The following is a 22,092-nucleotide window of genomic DNA, read 5'->3' as shown; positions in this document are numbered from 1 at the left end:
CACCATACCCTGTAGCTCATTCTCCCTTATCCTCAAGTGTATGATGTAGCTAACTGAGGAGCAGGAGAAAGGCTGGAGTGCTACCAGTCGTGTATGTGTGTTATTTAACAGACTCATGCTCACAGGAACCCTGCTAGAAAAGGGTTTGCAGCTAGCCTGAACCTAGCCCAGTGATTGAGCAGCCCCCCCCCGCCACATACCACCCACCCCAGTAAAGCACTTGGGCAGCCCATCATATAACCCAATACGTGCCCTGAGCATCAGGGGAGCTGAGGACGCTGCATAGCTGCAGGGAGATCCCTTGAATCCAGCTTGCAAACCACCAGCTCAAACCTGAAATGGCAATGACTACTATATCTTTATTTTTATGCTCATGAAACTTCATCAAGTGAAAAGCATGAGACAGCGTGATGCTACCTAATAAAACGGACAGTATGAACTGTGACTTAGCTAAAAAAAAAAAATAATCAAAATATTTGAATATTTTATGCTTTCACATTTGTCTCTTTTCCATTGACATTTTTAGCACCTTGTAAGTTTAAACATCTCCCATAAATTATTTTTTGATCCTCTTGAAATACACACAGTTCAGCTGTCACTCACAGACAGTTGCTTGACAGTTCAAAGATGTTATTACAGTCAGTTGTGGGGAAAAATTATCTTTTACTGACAACTGGTATTTTTAAGACATTCGAAATGAGAAAAAAATTAATTCTTTAGTCTCCAAGTTGGCACAATCAATTTATCAGATCTCATGTTGTGGCAAAAATTATGGGTATTTTATCTCTGATGTATTATATTGCAGTGCATAAATAGTTCAGTGAAAAGTAGCTATCAAAACCCAAATTCAGTGTTTCGCTGCAATTGAAAAATCAGCATATTCTCAATAAGTGCAAGTGAGCTCCTACCTTTTACTCCTCCCTCTCAGAAACAACTGAGTGCAGAAAATCAGCTGCTGTTTAGAAAGATGAATTTTTCCACTTGCTGCTACATAAGGTGGAAATAGAAATCATCAAAATAGCCTTAATAACAAAAGATCTTAATAGCTAAAATTAACAAGTTGATAAAAAAGGCTTCTATTTAACTGTAATTTTCTTTGACATGTTTATATGGAGCATCAATTAGAATCAAAGATAAAATAGGTAAGCCAGGGGGCCCATGATCGAGAGCTCAAACAGCCATTCTTCAGAGAAACTTGCCGTTTTTTCCATCCTTCCTGTCTGCAATGAAATGAGTGCTTCCAATACAATCACAGAACTTTTTGCCACCTATTCAGTAGGTTTTGAATGGTATAAAATTCTGTACACGTTTCAGTGCACAAAAGCTTTTGCATCGCATGGTTTAACTGCTGTTCCTGTGTTATCCCGAAAGACAGCTAATTCATGATAGGTGAAACCAATCCCTGTGCCCTGAGACTGCCAAATCCTTAAGAGTATTTAGTTGAGTTTGACTCTCTGATTATTACCAATTCAGTGCAAAATGCATAGTTTTAAGATGTATTTTAAATTTTAAGATTTGTAAGTGTTTTGGAAGGCAAAATCAGAATTAAAAAACACCTTCAGAATGTAGATAAATGTAATGAAATAAGTAGAACACAATTTCAGTAAGACCAGCTGGAAAGCATTGCAGTTTTGTAGAAATAGCCCACTGCATAAATACAAGATTGGAAATAACTAGCCAAAGAGCAATTTTGTAGCTTGGCTTCGTAGCTGATCACAAACTAAACACGTCAACACCACTGTGCTGTTGCAAAAAAAGAACACCCAGACCTTGTGTTGGGATAGGCAAGTGTGTTACATAGCGTTTGCAAAGTAATATTCTCCCCTAGAAGACGTGGTCCAGCAGTGGACAGCATGAGGCAAATATGAACCAGTGTGGAACCAATATGGAGGGCAGCAGTACAAGTACAAGTACAAGCAGTACAAGAAAACATGAAAATATATGAGAAAAGACTTAGAGAAAATCTAAACTTGTTTCATCCAGGGGTGAGAATACTGAAGTGACAACGTGGTTGCTGCAGAAATGAACTATTTTCAATGTCTGTGGGAATAGGACAAACAACAATGGACTCGAGTAGCAGCAAGGAAGATTATTTTTTTTTTAGACGAGGTAAGCTCTGACAGTCTGAAAAGTTTATATAATGAAATAGATGGCCTAGAGAGGTTATGGAATCTCCATCATATGGTGCTATAAAAAACAATTATATGGAAATCAGTAGGGAGTGGTTCAGTTGGTGCTGAGCCTATCTTAGGCAAGGGGTAAATTAGCTGATTTTCCCAAGTCCATTCCAACTGTATTCTGCTGACTCCTACAGTAGATCTGTTGCCAGGAGCCTACACCACAGGCTTGGGAGCTGACGTAACATCAAAAAGCCTTTGACAGGTCCTTGTACTTTTGACCAGAATGCAGCACAGCACTCCCAAATAACCTACTTGAGATTGTACCTTGCTGTTTGAGGCATTAGGATGGTGAAGATAAAGTGTTTCCTGCTTGCTACTACCACCATAGCAATCGGCAAATTAGTTCTAGCAGAATGTTACATTTCATGCTCTCAAATTTTGTGTAGTATCCCCCTCCTGCCTTCATCATGTTTTGAGCCATACAGGTTTACATGCAAGTAAGATTCCCACGCATGCACCACCCACCCATTAGAAACAACAAATCGTAATGCTCTGGCTTCTCAGGTGCAACCAGCTTCTGTACAGTTCCATAAAATAGATAAGGCTCACTTAAATATTACTCTACATAGAATGTAAAGCTCATTTTTCCATCTAAAAATGTGAATTCTTCAACAAGATTTTCACTATTTCCATCAAGTGGCATAAAAGGTACTAGTAAATTAAAATTTTTTTTTTAAAAAGAAGTGTATGTGGCCAGGTAAAATAAAGTACTACTTTCTTGGAACAGTACAACTCATTGACAAAAAAAAAAAAAAAATCTGTATGTTAGAAGTGCCAAGTATCTTGTGAAGCCTTTGAAGACAAAAATAGAGGTCTTTTCACAAATTCAGTATCTAAAAAGCCGTCTGTAGTCAAAAATACTTTGGAAATTAATAGGAATAATTACTTATAAATTTCATTAAATGTCAGTTCTGGCTTGCTCTTAAACCTTAGCTTGCCTGAGTTTTGCAAAAGGTTTTTATAGATTACAGCACTACCCACTCTACAGACTGTATGCCCTAGGACAAACAGGTCCAAAAAGTAAACCACAGTATAAGTTTGTTGACAAATGAATTTGTAAAAGAACAGTTTACACCAGAAGGATCAAAGTCAGAGCCTTTATTAAACGTTCCTTCTTTAAACAGACTGCATTTAATCCCCCTTTCGCATTTGTGATTTCTAAGGCTATTTTAAATACTTTGTTTTACAGGGATTTTCAGTCTTCAGAACCGTCACAAGCAGCAAGTTAGCAGTACACAAAAACAATACATTTTAACTTTCACCGAGTTCTTCACAGGGTCCATGGAAAAAAACCAATACTTCCAGTACTGGAGTTTTTGCACAGACCCTGGAAAGGAAGTAGGTGTCACCAGAGTTTAAGCCTGATGTGCTCTAGCCACATCTCACAATTGGCCACAATTTACCAGTATTGATTAGTATATCTGTTTCTTGCGCGTTATCTATTTCAAAAAGGGGACCAAATTTTCAATTTTCAGCTAATATGGGTCTAATTAAGGCTATTCTGGTATATTTGATACTAAAATACTCTCTGGGAGTCCTTTTCATGAAATCCCATCAGAATTAACATTTTCAAAAATGAAAACATTTAAAATAGGTGTTGGAGTTGAAATGCTGATGCAGCGGTTGGTTCAGTGTTTTCTTGTCTTCTGGAGCTTTATTATCACGTCAGTATAGTGTCGTCTATTTGTTCCTCAGAGTCAGCCTGGCCAGCCAGCTTCTTCAGAGATCTCCTGCAGCTTTCGTTGAGAAGCTCCAAGCTGGCAGCATCCAGAATCTTGGAAACCGACTGCAGAAGGAAGACAACACCAATTACCAACTCCTTATGACATACCATTCAAAATACGAATACATTTAAGTGCCTTACAAGCTATATTTATCTAAAATCTTTCAAGCATACCAAAATCCTTCTTCCGGTTTTATGATTCCAGCCATGGGAACTATCGAAAAGCAGCTAAGACTTAGAAAAGAGGTCTGGGAATGTATGGACGAAGAACTCCATCCTAAAAATAGTCTCTCCAGCACCACTAATGCTGCAGTTGGATTATGCAAGTGACAAAAGCAATAAACTATCGGGCCCAGGTAAGGTAACTGCAGCACAGTAAGGGCTTAAGGCATTTTGAAAGCAAGGCTACGATGTTAAACACGGGAGGTATGTTAAATACCTGGATTTTATTACCACTGCACTGTAAGGCTGTGCAGTATCAGATAATTTGTGTATTTCTTCAAGGCTTAGCATGAGAATACTGATACAGGGTTAAATGCAAATAGGAATGTCCCACTCCATCTACTTCGTGAGAGATTGCCAGCACATTCTGAGGCTCCAAGCACAACACAGAACCACGCACAGAGCAACGCGACACAGCCTTCTACCAATGACTATTCTTCTGTCTCATACCTCAAGCACTTCTTCACCCGCTCTCATCTTCAGAAGATTGACAATAGCTTGGTCGCTGTAGGCTCTTACGCTGGTGTTTTTGTCCTTTGTGTTGTCCAGAAGTGCTTTGAGAATTGGTTTAATTGTCTGAGGATCCAGTGAGGGAAGATGGTTTTTATTTGCCCACCAGATCATCTTTTCTGCAACTAACTTTATGTCGCTGGATGAGTTCTGGAGACACTGAAGGAGACAAAGACGGACTTATATTCAGATATACCAAGGACAGGTATTTAAAGCACTCGTTTATTTTTTTTTTCCTAATTGAAGTATTTTAAACTATAACAAGAAAAGCAAGTTGTTTGCAACTCACAGGTACACAAGAGACAAACTTGTTATCAACAAGTTTGACTAAACTGTGTAACAGTAAGAGAAGATCAAACCTTGAAAACAAGCCATCTTTTCAAAAGAACACTTCTAAATGTGTGGTCGGTGACAGGGTCACACCTTTCTCTCAGCTGTCTGAGGAAATGACAATGACCACTCACTACAGCAAAAGCTGACAGTGTCAGCACCTCTGTAAAATACACTCAGTCGGCAGCAACAGCCGAGTCAGCCTCTGGTTGGAGTATAAGGTGCATTTCAACAGTGAATTTCATTTTAAAATTAAAAAAAAAAAAAGCTTTGTATTTTTTATTTAATCTAACATCTGAATGTCAGCTGCGTTATTAATACTGTGATAAAGGTATTGTGATACTTTTATATTTTAATACACTAATATGATACAAATTAATATCAAGAATGTAGGATTTCAAGCAAAAAGCCTGCTTTGAAGAACGATGGCCTGCATCATGTCAGCTGCCGTGTTTGGTAGTTTTTCAAGTAAACTGAAAAGAAATGTAAAGCCTGAAAATGTAACACATTTTTATTTACCATAAAGATGACAAAATAAAAGCCAGCTCTCCTTCTCCAGCACTACCCCTCACTCTGTCTTGCCCTACCTTTTCTAAGATGTTAAAAATGTCCTGAGGTTCTAACGTCCAAAATTGAGATCCTGTCTACCATGAGGGATATTTTTATGGGAAGGGGGGGAAAAAGGAAAAAAAAAACCCACACCAAAAAAACCAGAACAACCAAGAAAGGAAGGAATTTGGAGGTAGAATATTTAAATAGATAGGAATTGGAAAAAGCGTTAGCTTCAATACTCTTTTTTATCTCAGTCTTTAGGAGCTACTCCCTTCCACAATAGCAGAAGTCAAAAAGCACTGGAGCAAACCCAGGTAAGGAAAGAGTTGGTATTTCATGTTTTTCTAACAAGGGCCCTTTGACCTTTTGCAACCTTAAAAAACCTGACAGCTTCCCCCCGCCCCTTCTCTGGCAGCTGTTACTGCAAAGGAAAACAACTGAATTCATAAGAATCAAGTTTATCACAGAAAGATCGAAAGTCAAATTTCCATATTACAGCAGGGATAGCGGTACTGCATTCACAACTGCAAAGCAGGCTGATAGCGATTCTGTCTGCTTTGCCACAAAAAGACATATCTAAGTGTCCGAGCATTACGGGATTTAGAGCTTCCCAAGATCAGGCAGCCAAGCTTTCCGTTTTTATGCTGGGTTAGCACACAGAAATTTGATAGAGAAAGCCACTCGTGAGTTAGCTCAAAGACTCAGATCACACGAGAACAACCCCAGGTAGTCATCATAAAAAGTCTTACCTTGATAAAGAGGTTGGAAAGTTTTGGAGGCAGGTTCCCTCCTCCTTCCATGTGGTATTTCATAAGAAAGCCCATCCCTCTGATGCCACTAACTGCAATGGGAATCTTCGACATAAAGACAAAAATTGGTATTATTACAGCAGAGTCCAACAGCATTTAGAACTAGGCTGACAGTCACACGGATGGGTGAGCTTCTGCAGAAGGCTAAACAGGTCTTTAAAAAAAACCTGCAGCATACAAAGCGTTAAAACACTGGGTTAATGTTACTGGGTAATAGGATGAAAAAATCAAAATGCGACTATGAGCCACATGGAATAAGGCGACAGGTCTCACAGAGCCCCCAGGTTCCCCATCCAAATCAGTCATTCAGCTCTAGATTTAAAAATCTTCCTCCTAAAATGAAATATCTGCATTTCTTTTAAACCTGGCCCGTGAATGAGAACTTTAGTAAGGAAACAGAAGCGTAATTTACTCCCAATGAAAGCTATTCTGCAGGTGAAGATTCTTTAATCTTTGTCTCCGCAGAGATCAGAAAAGAATCAGAACGTTTGCATAATTTCACTGTAAAACTGCATCTAGCCAAGGGAGAATCTTCACGTTGGACCTGGGGATTTTAGTTCTGTTTGGTAACACAGAACCTCCACACCTTTTAAAACTACTCCCAACAAGCGCTTGCAAGAGAACTCGCCCGCTCTCAGGTAGCACTTACCCTGTCAGCGGTGGCGTTGCTGAGGATCATCTCCTGAACACTGCCGTAGTATTTGGGGGAACAGAGTCTGCTGGGAGCAACATTCACAGCCACGGAGAGCGCCAGGCTTCGCCCGTGTCTCACCATCCAGTCAATGCCAGAGACATCTGCTGCAAATGAAAGAACAGAACAATAGCAAGGCTCCTGCTACCCATTCCTCTTCATCTGAGAAGGCTTTTGTCGATTTGCCAATTCGCTTCCACAAAATGAAGTAATGAACAGCACCTAAAGCAATGCCTTGCTTCCTCCACTCCTCCCAAAGAGCCACACAAACAGCGCTGAAACACAACACCTCTACCAGACAGATACGGAAACCAGACACAAACAAGTCCAGCCCAGTCAGGCCCACATCACTTAGCACATGGAGGAACCTGTCATTGGAATTACACAAGCTTTGACTCTCTAATTGTACAAGTCATTTGTAACTTGAAAGCAGAAAATGGATTCCCTTTTTAATGCCAGAGAGGAGAGTAATCCCACAGCACTCCCAACCACTATGAGCTGCTGTAAAATTCATGGTTTTGTCTAACTTAGAGGCAAATTAGTTAATTCTCCAAAAGCATCCGCAGCCATCAGACATGGTCTGCAGTAAGCATAATCTAAGATCACAATGTCATCGAAAAAGGTGGCATGGTCCTCCTGTGCACCCTGCCTGGACATCCTTGTCACCTCCCACCCTCCGTGTGTCAGCACTAGCAGTCACTCAGCCACACTGGTACCTTCATCAACTCGTCTGACAACAAATCCAGAAAAAAAAAGTATGGGTAACCCCAAATTACAGCCACCACCCTGCATCAACTATGTACCAGGGTGTACAAACGAACAGCCATAAGCAAAGAAAAGTACAATAAAATCTGGAGTAGAGATTGAGGTTTTAGATAAAGAGGAGGAATCTAAATAATTAGTCACAAAGTTTTCCTGAACCAATGGCTAAGAAGGCATTTTCCCTGCTTTCAGAGTCAGTGCCAGTCACCGTAAACAGCTTCACCTACCCAGTAAGTGCTGATGGAGAACAGTGCCGAGCTCCTCTTCGGACAGAAACGCGCACAGTTCTGCTAAGCAGCCAGCGGAGGCCATGCGGGTGGCGTCCTAACGAGGGGAGGAAGAAGCGAGTAACACTCAATACACATCAGAGATAAGGAGCAAGAACAGCAAGTGCCAGAAGACGATATAAAATAAAAAGGGAAGGACGAGATAAATATTAGTAGACACCTTTACTACCTGTGGATTTCTGTCAGTTCACAAAGTTTCTTGTACATATTAGAACTTAAAGCCAAATCCACAGTCAAAAAAAGCCATCAGAGAAAAATTAGAGATCTTATATACGTCCTGATTTATTAAATGGAAAAGTCATAAAGATGAAAGTGAATGTTTTAAAAGATGTGTTAAAAGTTAGGTTTGGATTCACAGTCTAGAAAGTAAGCGTTACTTCTAATCATGGCTAGACAAGCTTATCTCTGTGATAAGCTCATACTACTTTTAATTTAAAACTTGCGAGCGTTTGTTGTTTTGGTTTGCTTATGTGACCATCCCACACTACTCCTCTCCACCCCAAGACCTACTATCCCGTGGAAATGTGTCAATGTTTTCTATTTCTGGCATGCCAACAGCTGCATGTCTCTGTTGCACAGAAAGGAAGAAATTACTAGATGATTAATTTCAATTTCACAGATGATCCTGTTGCTATCTGCCATGTACAGAATACCCTATATTAAACTTGGAGATTCCTGTTCGTTGGAGTAAAATCTGCCATTATCTGAAAAAATTCTCACGCTAAACGACAGACCCCACCAACACACGTATGGGCATGTAGTGAAGGTATTTTGCAGGTTTTCTCCAAGATAAAAAGCAAACCTGACTTCAGAGCTGCCTCAGACACGTTGGTGAGGAGCTGCAGGTCAAACCCGCGTACACGGTTGCTAAGGAAACACTCAATTCATAGATTAGATTTTGAGAGTTAGCAGTGACTGGGCCAGGGTTCTGTAATTCTTGCCCCTGACTCTCAGCTAACGCTCTGCAAGGCTCCAACGAGCTCCATTTTACAGACCGTATTCAGTTTAGCGAGAAATGCCCCACCATATGCTTTATCTAAGTTTCTTTCCACTCTATCATTAGTAATTTCCCCTGGAAGTTATTTCAGAAAATAATTACTAGAAAATTCAGATTTTAAATTTAGGAATAAGACTTTCTACAGCAGGAACCCTTTGCAGCTGGCTGACGCAGTACCTCATCGTGTCCCAGCATCCCTAGAAGCACCGTGCTGATATTCTTCCTAATTGCAGCATCGACTTTTGCACCAGCTCCTCGGGTGACAAAGCGCAGCGCTTGCAGCATCGTGTCCCTGCAAGTGATCACAACGTCCAGTCAGACATTGCTTCTCCCCCGCCCGAAAGGAGAAACTCAGCTCTGGATACCTGTAACAGTTTCTTACGCAGTTTAGGAGACCGATACTCTCTCTGCGCTGACAACAGCTCCATGCTAGAGAATATTACTGCGTTTGTGCGCTTGTGTCTGTCTGTCACTGCGTAAATATCTTCTGACTATTCAAACATTAAATAAATTCTCAAATCAGGAAGTTAATTTCTTCGGGATCTGTGTATTTCATATACCAGAACAGCTGCATTACTTCAGGTCAGGCTGACAATTGATACAGTCTTGGATCTGCAAGCGGGGTGCAGTGGGTTGCTGGGGGCGTGCAGGAGAGAGGAGAACGGGGCAATATTGCCCTGATACACGGTCACAGCTCAGCTCCTGACCCAGGGAGTCCCCACCATCCCCGTTCTTTGTTTTCCACCCTTGAGTAACAGTCAACTCCTTTCACTACCAAGTAAATCTTCCTCTCAGAATTAAGGGTGGGGGGCAATGCTACGCAAATAGCTGTAACAGTTTTATTCATTCATCCCAGCCCTTGCTTTCATCCTTAATAAGCAGGAGGGTCTGAGATACCACCTACGGCTTACCTGATGGCAGAGTCATCACTGGAACGAATTCCATTCAGCAGCTCTGTGAAGAGAGGATCCACTTTCACGTGGATGACGATGAGTTTACCGAGAGCATCGGCGGCTTTAAGGCGAACAGCGCGGTTTGAGTCTTGCAGGGCTTTGGTGAAGGTTGTTTGCAACTGGGGCAAAAATGGTTTCAGGGCAATCTCAACCTATACCAGAGATGAAAGACGGGAAAGTGGTGCTGTCAAATCTGAAAGAGTGGCTAGAAATCAACGCCTGGAAACACACGACCTCTTCTACAGCAGCTAGTTATCACAAACAGCCCTTATTCAGATCTAACACACTACTGAAAGAGAAAAACCATGAAACAATGCTTTACCACAAAACTTTTACCTTTCCAAATCTAATCGTGTTTTCCGCATACTGAAATACAAGGGTAACGTTGCTGAAAAATTTTACACTATCATGAACAGCCTTTTGCGTACAGAGCACTAAAAAAAAGGCTCAGCTCAGTTCAAAGACACACAAGATGATCATCTTTCCAGTTAGTAATTCATAAAAATAGTGGACACGGGAGAAATTAATTACATGGTAGTTTTTAATCACTTGAAAGTGGGATCAGCGTTTAGCAATATTTCTTAGAAACCCAGTGATTCGAGCATCTGGCTTTTTTGGTAGGCCAGAAGCTGCTGGAAGAATACAAAGCCATCACAGTCTCATTGCTGAGTGTCACACCAGCAGACATCCTGGCTGTGGTTACATCAACAGCAACAGGTATTTCTGAAGGTTACCATGGAAAACTTTCACAAACCACGGTCAATGACTTTGAAACTTACCTTAGCTAAAAGAAGGCTTAATGTTTCAAGCAGAGCCACCTTGACATTCCAGCTGAACCGATCTCCCAAGATCCGAATAAGCGGCCCAGTAATGCTCACCACGGATGGTTTAAGAGCTTCAGCAGAAGTCAGCTTAATAACTAGCCCTAAGGCCTTTGCTGCCTCCTCCTTCTGCTCCGGATTACCAGTTAAAACACCTTCCCGCAGCACCAGGAGTATGGAAGTCACTCCCTGTCATGAAAATCAGATAAGAAAGATTAGAAGCTACGATGCAAAAAAAAAAAAAAATCTTATCTTTGCTCCTTTTATACACCAGATGCACAAACTTGGAGAGTTTCTCTCAATTTCCTGTTGACCTTCAGCTGCCTGCTTCCACATTTACAGAGCTACTTTTATTTGGTTTGATTTTCATGCATCTACGCCTCACTAAGCCAGTTGCTATGAGAAAAGTGGTGGCGGTTCAGGGAATTTTTAAACCAGAGAAATTTGGCAGAGAAGTCCAGCTTTACTCCCCCACAAAAAGCAGGAAGCGACCATGACTTACACGCAGAACAGAACTGTCAGAGATCGTGTTACAAGAGGAGCCTTCTGCAGGGTAACTCCAGAGCAGCGATAGCCCACAAAAACTCTCTCTAACATACAGGTCTGGGATGCCCCAACAGTCGCTGCTTCTGACAGCTGTAAAGTCACATCCATCAGTTCCCTCAAAAGGAGGGTATTACGGCTGTGACGAATCCACGCTCATTCTGCTCCTTTACCTTCTTAGGGATACAGAATCCCGGCACATGCTCGCCTTTGGCCTCATTCCCTACAATCCGTATATCCTTGTGCAGGTCCTCAATGAGAGCGAGCTGGTTCCCAGCGTCTAATTTCTGCAGGAGAGAGGGGTAAGACAAAGATGAGGCAACACGGCAACCAGCTATTCTTTGTGAATTATTCTCAGGTGTGGCAAGAGAAGACGCCTGTGTCCGGCCTCCTCCAAAGACCCGCCTACTGGCTCACAATGCTTAAGTCAAACTGATCTTACAACTCTCAACTCTTTGCAGTATTTGTAAATGTTAATGTAGTTTACAAGCAAAATAGAAGGCTCAATTTAGGCAGTATTTTACAAGCTACCCCCGTTTTCTCCTTGCCAGGCGTTACCACTGTCACCTTTTTCAGCCGCCTCTCACCTTGGTGATGGAGTTAAGCGCATCCCAGCTTTCATTCAAAACTACAGGGTTGCTATCATTAAATAGACGTATCAAGCCTGAAACCAAGCTCTTGAGATGACCAGTGTAGTCCGCTTTGGTCTTGGAGCAGTAGATATTCAGCATGACAGCTGCTGCCTGTCTCATTCCCAGCTCCGGGCTGCGGGTAGCTTCCAGTAAATCTTCAGCTATAATTCTTTGTCCAGCATCATCTTCCACAGACAGGATCACAGACTGGCAGTTTGCCATCTCCTAAAGAGTCCGAATTAACTTTACGTTAATTCTCAAACAGAACAAAGCCGGGTTTAGCCCCAGGTTTCCCCATGTTATCCACGGCATTACGTCTTAGAGAAATGCTGCAACATATCCCACTTGCTAATTGTTTCTCGTTAAATAGCTGGTCAAATCACTATTAAAGGCCTGATTCAGTCCTGGAGCAGAGACAGGTCTATAACCAACTCTCAGAACTTAACAAGTGGCCGAACTCTGCTGAACTGATTGCCGCGCAGGTTGTTCTCCAGCTGCAGAGGGACTAATCTACAAAAATGAGAGTGGCTCAGTCTCCCCCATCTTACTCACCCCTCAGACACTGCGGGTCTTGTCAGATAACATTTTCTTAATTTAGGGAGTTTAATGCCATGCGTCATAATACTAATTACAAACACGTCTGTGGGTACATTAGAGATCTCCAGGGCAGACTTGGGGCTAGAAGCTGAGCTAATGGGCACCTACAGCAGACAGACAACAGGACTCTGTCACTAACATTCCTAATTCACCAACGCATGTACACGTCTGTCCGCAATCACAACTCCAGGATGTTCTCTGGAGTCCAAATACCAGATGTTTCGGAAAGCAGTACAGAAGGAGTGCTGCACGCAAAAGAGGAGATTTCCTTCCTTCAGCCCTTTAATCTCTCAGTCTTCTATAGCAAGAATAAATACAAAGTTAACTAGACACGCTGGCAATTCTCCAAGAATAAGTAAACTGAGAACTGTGTCGTGTTGCAGGCCAAAGAGACTTTTACATGGATACAAATAGATTTGGAAAGCATACGTTTTTCAACTTGCAATATGCCACCAGGCAAAAAGACTCATCCTGAGGAAGCTAATGGACCGAATTAACACATGCAATCTGTGAGTCTAGAGAACACAGACTCTGTGCTGGGAAGTAAACCCGAAGCACTACCTTCAGGCAACCTGTCATAACAAAGAGCTGAGCCGTGCTACTTGCCAATTGCTCTTCACTGGTTCCCAGCTTCTCTTTCAGCGCAGACATCATGGCAGGCAGGATGACACTCAAGTGCCGTGTCAGAGCATCCCCTGCCACTGATGAGAGGAAAGCTAGCACCCGGGTGTTCACAGGGGGAGTAGTCAGCTAAAAAATAAAACCAGCAGAAAATTATCTCCGAAGGAATCTCACTTCATCAACAACATGAAAGATTTCGAAGTATAAATGCATCACAACCCAAATGACAATGTTTTGAGCATAAAATCAGGAGAAAATTTCAAACTGTGCTCTTCCTTTTCGTGTATCAGTCCAAAAAAAACCTGGCGGCAAGCAGAGGAAAAAGCACAGTTCTGAAGTTTAAAATTGGTTTCCCATTGTACCTTTGGCACCAAATAAGGCAGCACCACGCGGCTCTTGACAGCCATAACTTGTTTAAGACCATCCACGGCAAAGTCAGATGTCTCTTCATTATCCTACAGGGAGAGAGACAAGTTAGAAACTCGAGAGATGATTTATGACACACCAAGTTAAACCCTATTTCAAGTGACAATTTGCCATGTGACCATATAACCAACACACAAGTCCTTCTAGCCAAAAATGCTCTCATATTATATAGCAAAAACCCAAACCAAGCTCTTTTGCCACATCAGAAAGATTTTCCGTATCAGGCATGGTGGCCAAGCAACTCAAGCAGGTGACAATGGCAGGGCCAGAAGTAGCAATTCTTCGGCCTATGCGTTGGCCACAAGACCTTCCCTACAAATGGCTAGGATGTCTCCGTGGAGGAGACAAAATACAGCTGCCATTCCCTGGAAGGTCTGCCACTACAATCCTGCTTCTCCTTTAAGCTAATTATTCAAAACCTGTCCCACAACAGCATTAATTGAGTTGTTGACTAACACTGAGCAATGCTTACCAGCTGCTTCAGCAAAAAGGGCAGGATATCTTCAAGAGCCTGATGTCCAATTGTTGAGTGCAACTGTTCAAATGTTTTAGCTGCAGCCTCTCGGACTTCTTCCAGAGGGTCACACAGCGCTTTTCTCACTGTAGGAACCAGGGACTCAGAGAAAAGCAGTACCTAAAAATGTAGAGATGAAATTACAGAATATCTAAAGCACAATGGACACATGCATCTCAGTGAAGTAGCTGAGAACACAGAATTTGCACAACTGAAACTAAATTGCTCTTTGCTTGAAATATGTCAGAAGAAAGTGAGGATTAATCAACACAAACATTTGAAGTGCTCTACGGCTACCTAGTGGATGATTTCTATTATTATATCTCATAAAAGTCAGAACTGTGCTACGTTTTAAATGTACAGACACATACAAATACATACTTTTGCCTGAACAGCAACTCACGTTAGTCATAAGCCCTGAATTCAGTCCGTAAAACAAGCCCAGCACGAGCTGTATTATTCTGTCTTAACCGCAATACCTGCATCATCACATAAATATCTAGGAAACTGGAGATTTCACCTTCCCCATACAACTTACCGCGTCCCTGCTGGTGGATTTCATTATCTCGCTCAACCCAATGCAGACTCCTTGCCTCTCGTCACTCTTGTCCGACCTCAGTCCATCTTCCAGAATAGGAATGATTTCAGGAAGGATCTTCTCCCCTAGCTTGCGGACAAGGTCTCCTAATGTCCGTGCTGCAACCTGTCCCCAAAAATTTATTCATTAACTGTTTTACTGTTTTGTAAAACTTAAGACGGTGAACTGTGAGTAAATATTAACTTTTGACCAAAAACTACTGTTCACAGTATAGACAGAGCAGTAGAAATGGAAACGCTGCTGTTGTAAGTAACCACAGAAAAATAGTTTTACTGTCATCACAGTTGCCCTCAGCAAAGAGAGAACTCAGACATATTCATGCTCAGAACAGTTAAATTAATGACAGCCTTGAAGTGATTTATCGAAAAGAATCATCCCGTGTTCTTCAGGAATTAGTTTCTATGGTCACCTGCGGTAAGAGGTAAGGCATTACTCAGTTTCTCACCGTTCGCTTATCTGCACAAGTGCTGGCCAAGAATTTCAGCAGAAGCCCAAAGAGGGTTGGCAAAATTTCACGCAGCGTGCGAGGAGTGTTAGAGACTACGATCTTCCAGACATGTAAGGAGGCCTGGCGCACCACCAGCTGCGTGTCAGAGCGGCCCATGTACAGCCCGGCCAGCACCCTGTTCCTCCTCTCCACACCGAGAGCATTAATAATAGCCTGGAAAGAAACATCACAAAACTGTGTTACCCACTCCTGAAACTTCCAAAAAGAATAAAATACATGACTATTCAATACGTCTTTCTAGCAGGCTTTCCATGCTGATTAAAAAAAAAATAAATAAAAAATAAAGGCACAACAGACAAGAACAGCTTTACCTTGTTTGACTGGGCTGTTCCAAAGTTGTCATCCTCTGAGGCAGTTTCTGTGGTCATTTTTCCAGTGACTCCTGAGATATGGAATAGAAGATCTCCAAGCAGCTGAACTGAGCTAAACCTGGCAACAGGAGGGAGTCAAGTGTTACAAGCAGGGTACTCAGGCGGTACCTGCCCAAATACGACAATACAGCAAATACAGACGTGAAGCAAAGAGCAAGGTCAGCAATGAAATGCTGCATGAGCCCATGTGCAATATCAGTCTGCCCACATGGCTGAGAAGCAGCACGGTAAAGGGAACGGGAAGGAACGAATTCCATCCTGGAAGGGGCCAAGAGAATTCCCATATCAAAGCAATGAATCAGGGAATAGCCTGGACTCTAGAAAGGAAGGAGACATTGCCAGTGTCTGTCTCAACCCAAAAGACATTCACCTGGGAGAAGTGCCCTCATCAGCACTCAGCTGACACAAGCCTTTTAGTACAACTAATTTTTGAGCAATTGCTATTAGCTGTGAGCGCCCCACTGGCACATTTCCATGCACAGGAGAAGAATTAGCTTACTCAGCATTTTGAAAAATGAAAAGCAATATAAGAGGGCTGAATATTACCACATCAGCTGCCTTGTAAGTGCTTGTCAGAGTCACTACCAGAATTACTACCTAGTAGGAATGTTTCGCAGGTACCAGGGACCCCGATGCCCGGCTGGCAGGGCTTTGCAGGCTCAGTGCTATAAAGCACCATATGCAAATCAACGAGCAAAGAGAGACACTTGCTTTTGCTTTCCAGAAAGTCTCTGCATTTCCTTGAGGAGCAAGATAGAGTCTAAATCACACCAGTTTTTCAGCCACAGAAGAGAAATGTCTGTGGATAAGGTGGTTATCCCTTACCTTATCCTCCACAAGTCATCGAACAGGCCATCCTCAAGCTGTGGCAGCAGAAGCGCGATGGCAGTCTCAGCGTACATGCTGATGATCCTCTGGCCAGCGCGCAGGGCAGTGTCCCGCACAAACTCATTCTCGTCTGCCAGAGCCTGAACAGAGAGAGAAAAGTGTCTGTGAAAGCTGGTGTTTTTTCAGCACAATATATATATATGTATATACACACACACACACACACGACCAACAGGAGGAAAACAAAATGATATTTTCCCTCTCAGCCAGGAAAAGTAAATGAACTAGAGAGCTGTGAATGCACAACACAAAAGTGATTTCAAGAAATTACTAGTGACTACAAACATAAGACAGCAAACAAATAACTTGGAAGAAGAAATAATTTCTAATTTAAGTATTATTTTTTTTATAGTCCAGCAATGCTGGACAAGTCTGCACGTCCCACAATTACCAGAAATGATGCTTAAAGTACTTTGGAGGCTTATTTTTATCCTCTAAATAAATAAAACTCTCCAGGCCTCTGCCACATACCTTAAGGATACAAGGAATGATGGGACCAACATAGGGAGTGAACTTGTCTCCAAAGGTAATTGGCAGGTAGTTGAACATCATGATATAACCATCTCGTACGTGTGGAGCAATATCCACTTTACTGGCAGTAGCTACAATCTCTGGCATAAGTTTCTCCAGCTTTTCTACCCCCAAACCAGCCATAACTTCAGCCAGACCTGGGAAAAAAAAGCAGGGAACAGAGCTGATGAATGTAAGAACAAGCTAATCTGATTTAACAGGAGAAAGTCTGAGCTCAGTATTCAGACACAGCTGTCCCCACCTTGAGCAGCACCAGATCGATCCACTGAGCTCTGCTCATATGTCAGTGTCTCCATCAGCCATGGCAACAAATCCTCAAAGCACGATTCTCCCATGCCCTTCACCATGGCTCCCAGTGCCTTTGCCGACACCGTACGCACCTAACGGACAAGAGGAACAGAGATTTGCAAAATACCCAGTCAAAGTTACTAGAACAGATGCGTCAGACTGATTACAGATCTACAGAAGGTTAGGACAAAGTCTAGCCTAATGCACTGAAAAACACATTGTATTTGTACAAAAAAAACCCAACTTACTTCAGGTACAGGATCCAACAGAGATGCCTTCAGTCCAGGAGTCACACTGGGTAGGTAAGGAGCCAGATCCTGAAAGAAAGAGCCCAAAAAGTAAGAACTAGATTCAAAATGAGAAAGAAACCTAAGTCACCTTCACGTAAAGGGCATTCAGCAATCATCCTTAACAGCCTGAGAGTTTAAGCAGTTGCTCTCACAATCCTGCAAATAAGCACACTGCATTGTTCTGTAAGTCTAAGAAACATACGTTCTGTGCAGATCACCCAAAACTTTTTTGGTGCTCACCCACAGCAGCCTAGCACTTTGTATCTAAGGAAAATCCAACACTCTTTAACATTTGCACAAGGTTTAAAGGTAGAGATTATCAACACAAAAATTAAACACAGATCTTTAGCCTACAGTGAGGTTCCACAAATACTTTTCAAACAAACCCCGGATCCATTTGTAAGCAGCTGATCTGTGTTTCACTGGCACTGGTTTTGCTTGTTTGTTTGTTAAGGCATTTCTTATACAGTAAAAATCGCAAGACCTTTTTGCAGGGATAAATCCGGTAATAACTAGATGACCAAAGTACAAAGCTGGCAGTCTTAAGCACCTGAGAATTGTCACTGTCTTTAAAGCTGTCTTGTGTTCATCTACATACATTTAATTAAAGAAGCTGTGTGGATTGTAACACTGTCTACCTTAACAGCAAAGTCTCCAAACCAAATAAATTCTCTCTAGTGCTTGTTCAGTCACCTCCTACGCAGTAAATACAGCATACAGTTAGAAAGGGTTTTCAGCACTGTACCTTCTGATCGGTCAGGGAATACATGTTCCCGATGATCTGGGCAGCCATTTTCCTGGTGTCTGTGGAACGATCTTGAAAAGCTCTTTGAACAATCGGCATGATCAGCGCTAGGGATGGAGCATCAATGAAATGGACAAATTTGGTATCCAGTAGAGTCTGCAGACACTTCTGGGTCTTCCTGGAGGGGTCAGTGAGAGCATCCAACAGAACTGGAGCGATTGCTGAACATTTTTAAAAAGGAGAGAAAAGACTTTATTTGTACACAAAACAAAAACGCATGTCAGGGTGAGCTGGTGTTCCCTCATGGGATGGTTTAAATCCTTCTAAAGCAATTAGCAGCACAGGGGCAGAGGAAACCCTATAAACATTAGCTGACAAAATGGACAGGAGCGTTCAAAAAGCCTTGAAGCAGACAGCAGCCGGTAAACTTTCATGTTACACTTTTCTAGGAGTAGTTTCATTTCTATAGAAGTTTGGATTTCATCCTAAATGCTGTGAACACAAACCTTGCTATTATAAACCACGGTCACGTCAGGACATTAGAGATGCAGACAGTTCTTACCCAGGATCTCTGGATTCCTGATGACGGACCCAATCTGCCGGAGAGCCTGCTGACCTGCATTCTGCACCTTCACGTGAGAATCTGTGAGCACTTCAGTAAGTTTTGGCACAATATTGGGTAAGCAGGAAGAGAGCTGTTTGGGAGCACAGTACGCCATCGCCCCCAGCAGTTCCACTGATCCTGTGCATGAAGTACATGAAAAGAAAGAGGAAAAAAAAAAAGACAAAACACAAAACAATACACAGCATTAAGCAGAGATATGAGAAGATGAACACATTGACCTCAAACTCAAATCTACAAGTGGTACGACGAGTCAGAGAACATACAGAATGGCTGAAAAAAAGCCACTCTACACCACTTTAAGACACTAAAAATTACTTTTTTGTTGTACCAGGGAAAAGAAGAGAGGGGGGAGAAATTCCAGCTTCTGGAGTACTTCCAGAAAGATGAGGGGTAAAAAGCGTCCCTTGAATCTGCTGGGGGGGGACAAAGTTGCTCAAATGTGTCAGGGAACTCATTTTTCTATCTCAAAAGCTGTAATTTCCACAGCCTCCTTATGAGACAATAAACTACCACAGCCACCTGTAGGGATGAAGGAATAAACAAGGGGAACGACAGCGAAGGGAACTGGCAGTCACTCTCCATCAGTCAGATATTGGTCCATACCAGCTTTGGTTCTCCAAGATTCCTCTTCTAGCGCTGCAAGAAGCGATGGCAAAACCAGCTTCACTCCATGAGTACTCAAGTTGCTCATCACGGCTTTAGCACAGTCATCTGCAGCCTCCAAGGAGAAGAGAACATTTACAAGCTGTGTCACAACGCGTGCTTTGTCCTTCCTCAGAGACTCAACGTGAACAAAGCCTTCACATAAAACAGTCTCTAAGTACAATGATGCAGCCAGCCAAGTACCTCCCCCAATCAATGGCCAATGAAATAAGATGCTTTCAGTTATTAAGAAAATCAAATTGTATTAGTGCTATCTCAAGGGATAGACCCACCTTCTCAGTTTGCCTAGTTACAAACAGTATTCCTATCCATTCCATTTCAGTTTCCTCTTAACGCTCTGTTCTTAGAAATTTAAAGCATCTTACCTCTCGCACGTACTGGTTCCCATCTCCAAAGCAAAGCAGCAAGTGAGGCAGCACATGAACCACATAGGGCTCAAAGAGCTTTCCAAGCATGCTGCAGAGCATCTCGAAGGCAAACAGAGCCCCTAAAAAAACAAAAAGGACAGTCAGAGGGGAAAATACAACTTCATTTAAAAGGAATGGAAAGTGAAGATAGAATTTGCCAAATCTCTGTAGAATTTCTCCAAAAGCACTCAAATCTCAAAGCTGAAGGTTTCTGGCCTTCTTGCACTAGTGGCTAGTGCTGCGGTAGGGATGTCTGGTCTCAGAAAGGACAACAAGAAGCCCAGGAGCACTAAAAACATGTAACAGTCCTCTGAGTCCCAGCTTAGATAAGCAGAAATAAGGAGAGGAAATGTTCAGCAGCAAAAGAAACAAATAAGCTGTGAAAGCCCCTGTGGACCAGCTGGAGCCGAATATGTACAGTCTCAGAGGAAGCCGGAGCCCACCTACCGACACCTGCCTTTGAAACCGGGACGGAGAGGCGCCAAGAACATTGTTTAGGACCAGAAACCCTTCCTCCACCACAGTGCAAAGAGAGCAGTTTTAGGACACTATGCACAATCAATGGCCTCATGACAAACACTCCCCATTTCCTTCTTGGCAAACTTTAGTAAAATAAACGTAGATAAACCAAGCACGGGGTTTGGGTATCATTTGATCTGACCACAATGGTAGTACATACAAGAGAAGTTTGAAGTCCCTTACCCTCACGCCGACGGAAGTTCTTCTTGTCCTGGATAGCATCAGTCAGCGTGGTCATCATCTCCTGCTGCTTGAGAGAGAGGATGCCAAGGCCTTTCACCAGCCCTGCCAGCCCATAAGCTGCACCTTTGCGCTCAGCATACTTATCAGACTCTAAAAGCAGCTGCATTAGCTTCTGTATCATTCCTCCTGCATCCTCCTTAATTGCAGGCACCAGAGGCGGTAAACAGCTTGCCACTGACTCCTGGACCTGTAAAATAATCCACCAGCTATCAGATCACAAAGTATTCATCACCAGCATAACTTCCCCATAGGCTGCACCCATAACAACAGCTTTCTGTCACCAGAGCTATTTTTCACCTCTGACATCCCTAAAAGTACCGTAGTGTTAACCTGCCTCTGCGCGGAACATGGGAATTCCTCCAGGAAGTCGCCTACCTGCTGAGATGGGGTGGACAAGGCTGCTATCAGTTTGCCAACAATTGGTTTCACTTTAGGGTCACTCTTGTCCAGATGTTTTGCCAGTGAACCCATCAGAATGACCACGCTCTGCCTGACAGCATCATAACTGGCATCATTAGGAGCATTTTTCAGGAATTCTTCAAACACTGGCAAGAGAGAGTTAACATTGTCCTGAAAAACAAAACCACAGAACTTGCCACTACAGTCCACTCAGAATGAGATTTGCTAGGCTCAGTGGACTTGTTTGCTCTTCTCTGAGCCAACAAACTGAACAATCACACTGTATTTACAGTTCATTTAATGTGTCACAACACATAAAACCTCGTGCCATCCCAACAGGCGACAAATATTTCCTGCTAGAGAGAAGTTAGCTCTTAAAAATTAGGTCCCCCAAACCTGCCAGCACGATGTTCTGCCAGAAACAACACAAGCTACCAGGCAAGACTGCCGGCCTGAACATCAGTGCCTGCTCTTTCGCTTGCTCCATTTGCAAAAGGAGAACAGAAAGAAAGATGAAACAAACTTCACGCTGCTTTTCTAAGAAACAGAAGAATTAATATGAAAATACTCCAACTGTCTTGGACTTAACAGGAATGCAGAGGGCTGTCTGGAAGAGGTGAAGGACACGTATGGGGAAATCAGAAGCTGAGCAATTTCCCCCCTGCACGCCTCCGCATCTAACCCTGCTGGAGAAAGGCTAGCAGTGAGAAGGAGGATGGTCCTCGATTCTCTGAATGACTTAGTTGTTTTCAGTTTAATTAAGCCAACGATCAGCAAGCTTTCATGTTTTGCTCTGCATGAGGCCCGAAAAGGAATTCTCACGTTCCCAGGATTAAAAGATCTGCGG

At 42.6% G+C, this 22,092-nt stretch overlaps 1 protein-coding gene across 2 annotated transcripts in view; it reads right to left on the bottom strand.

Moving 5' to 3' along the window:
• Positions 1-3,263: 3,263 nt before the first annotated feature.
• The window catches only part of GCN1 (GCN1 activator of EIF2AK4), a 43,653-nt gene continuing 24,824 nt past the window's right edge, over positions 3,264-22,092 (bottom strand). The window contains exons 33-58 of one of the 2 annotated variants that reach the window (XM_063350902.1): positions 21,222-21,416; positions 20,787-21,033; positions 20,043-20,164; positions 19,618-19,732; positions 18,952-19,131; positions 18,390-18,610; positions 17,603-17,671; positions 17,308-17,446; positions 17,007-17,203; positions 16,473-16,615; positions 15,588-15,705; positions 15,214-15,429; positions 14,709-14,873; positions 14,129-14,290; positions 13,593-13,685; positions 13,216-13,359; positions 11,968-12,237; positions 11,554-11,667; positions 10,796-11,026; positions 9,975-10,168; positions 9,241-9,355; positions 8,007-8,103; positions 6,976-7,124; positions 6,267-6,371; positions 4,576-4,794; positions 3,264-3,966 (exon numbers count right to left, since the gene is read on the bottom strand). In XM_063350902.1, coding sequence (XP_063206972.1) covers positions 3,841-3,966; positions 4,576-4,794; positions 6,267-6,371; positions 6,976-7,124; positions 8,007-8,103; positions 9,241-9,355; positions 9,975-10,168; positions 10,796-11,026; positions 11,554-11,667; positions 11,968-12,237; positions 13,216-13,359; positions 13,593-13,685; positions 14,129-14,290; positions 14,709-14,873; positions 15,214-15,429; positions 15,588-15,705; positions 16,473-16,615; positions 17,007-17,203; positions 17,308-17,446; positions 17,603-17,671; positions 18,390-18,610; positions 18,952-19,131; positions 19,618-19,732; positions 20,043-20,164; positions 20,787-21,033; positions 21,222-21,416 — 4,146 coding nt within the window. In that variant the 3' untranslated portion in view covers positions 3,264-3,840. The remainder of the gene's footprint in view (positions 3,967-4,575; positions 4,795-6,266; positions 6,372-6,975; positions 7,125-8,006; positions 8,104-9,240; positions 9,356-9,974; positions 10,169-10,795; positions 11,027-11,553; positions 11,668-11,967; positions 12,238-13,215; positions 13,360-13,592; positions 13,686-14,128; positions 14,291-14,708; positions 14,874-15,213; positions 15,430-15,587; positions 15,706-16,472; positions 16,616-17,006; positions 17,204-17,307; positions 17,447-17,602; positions 17,672-18,389; positions 18,611-18,951; positions 19,132-19,617; positions 19,733-20,042; positions 20,165-20,786; positions 21,034-21,221; positions 21,417-22,092) is intronic. The other variant, XM_063350903.1, reaches the window with a different exon arrangement.

Source organism: Chroicocephalus ridibundus, chromosome 13 (genome assembly GCF_963924245.1).
Source record: "Chroicocephalus ridibundus chromosome 13, bChrRid1.1, whole genome shotgun sequence".
In the NCBI taxonomy this organism is placed as follows: Eukaryota; Metazoa; Chordata; class Aves; order Charadriiformes; family Laridae; genus Chroicocephalus; species Chroicocephalus ridibundus.
Note: the sequence above shows the minus strand (reverse complement) of the source record. Positions and strands in the feature narration are given on the sequence as shown.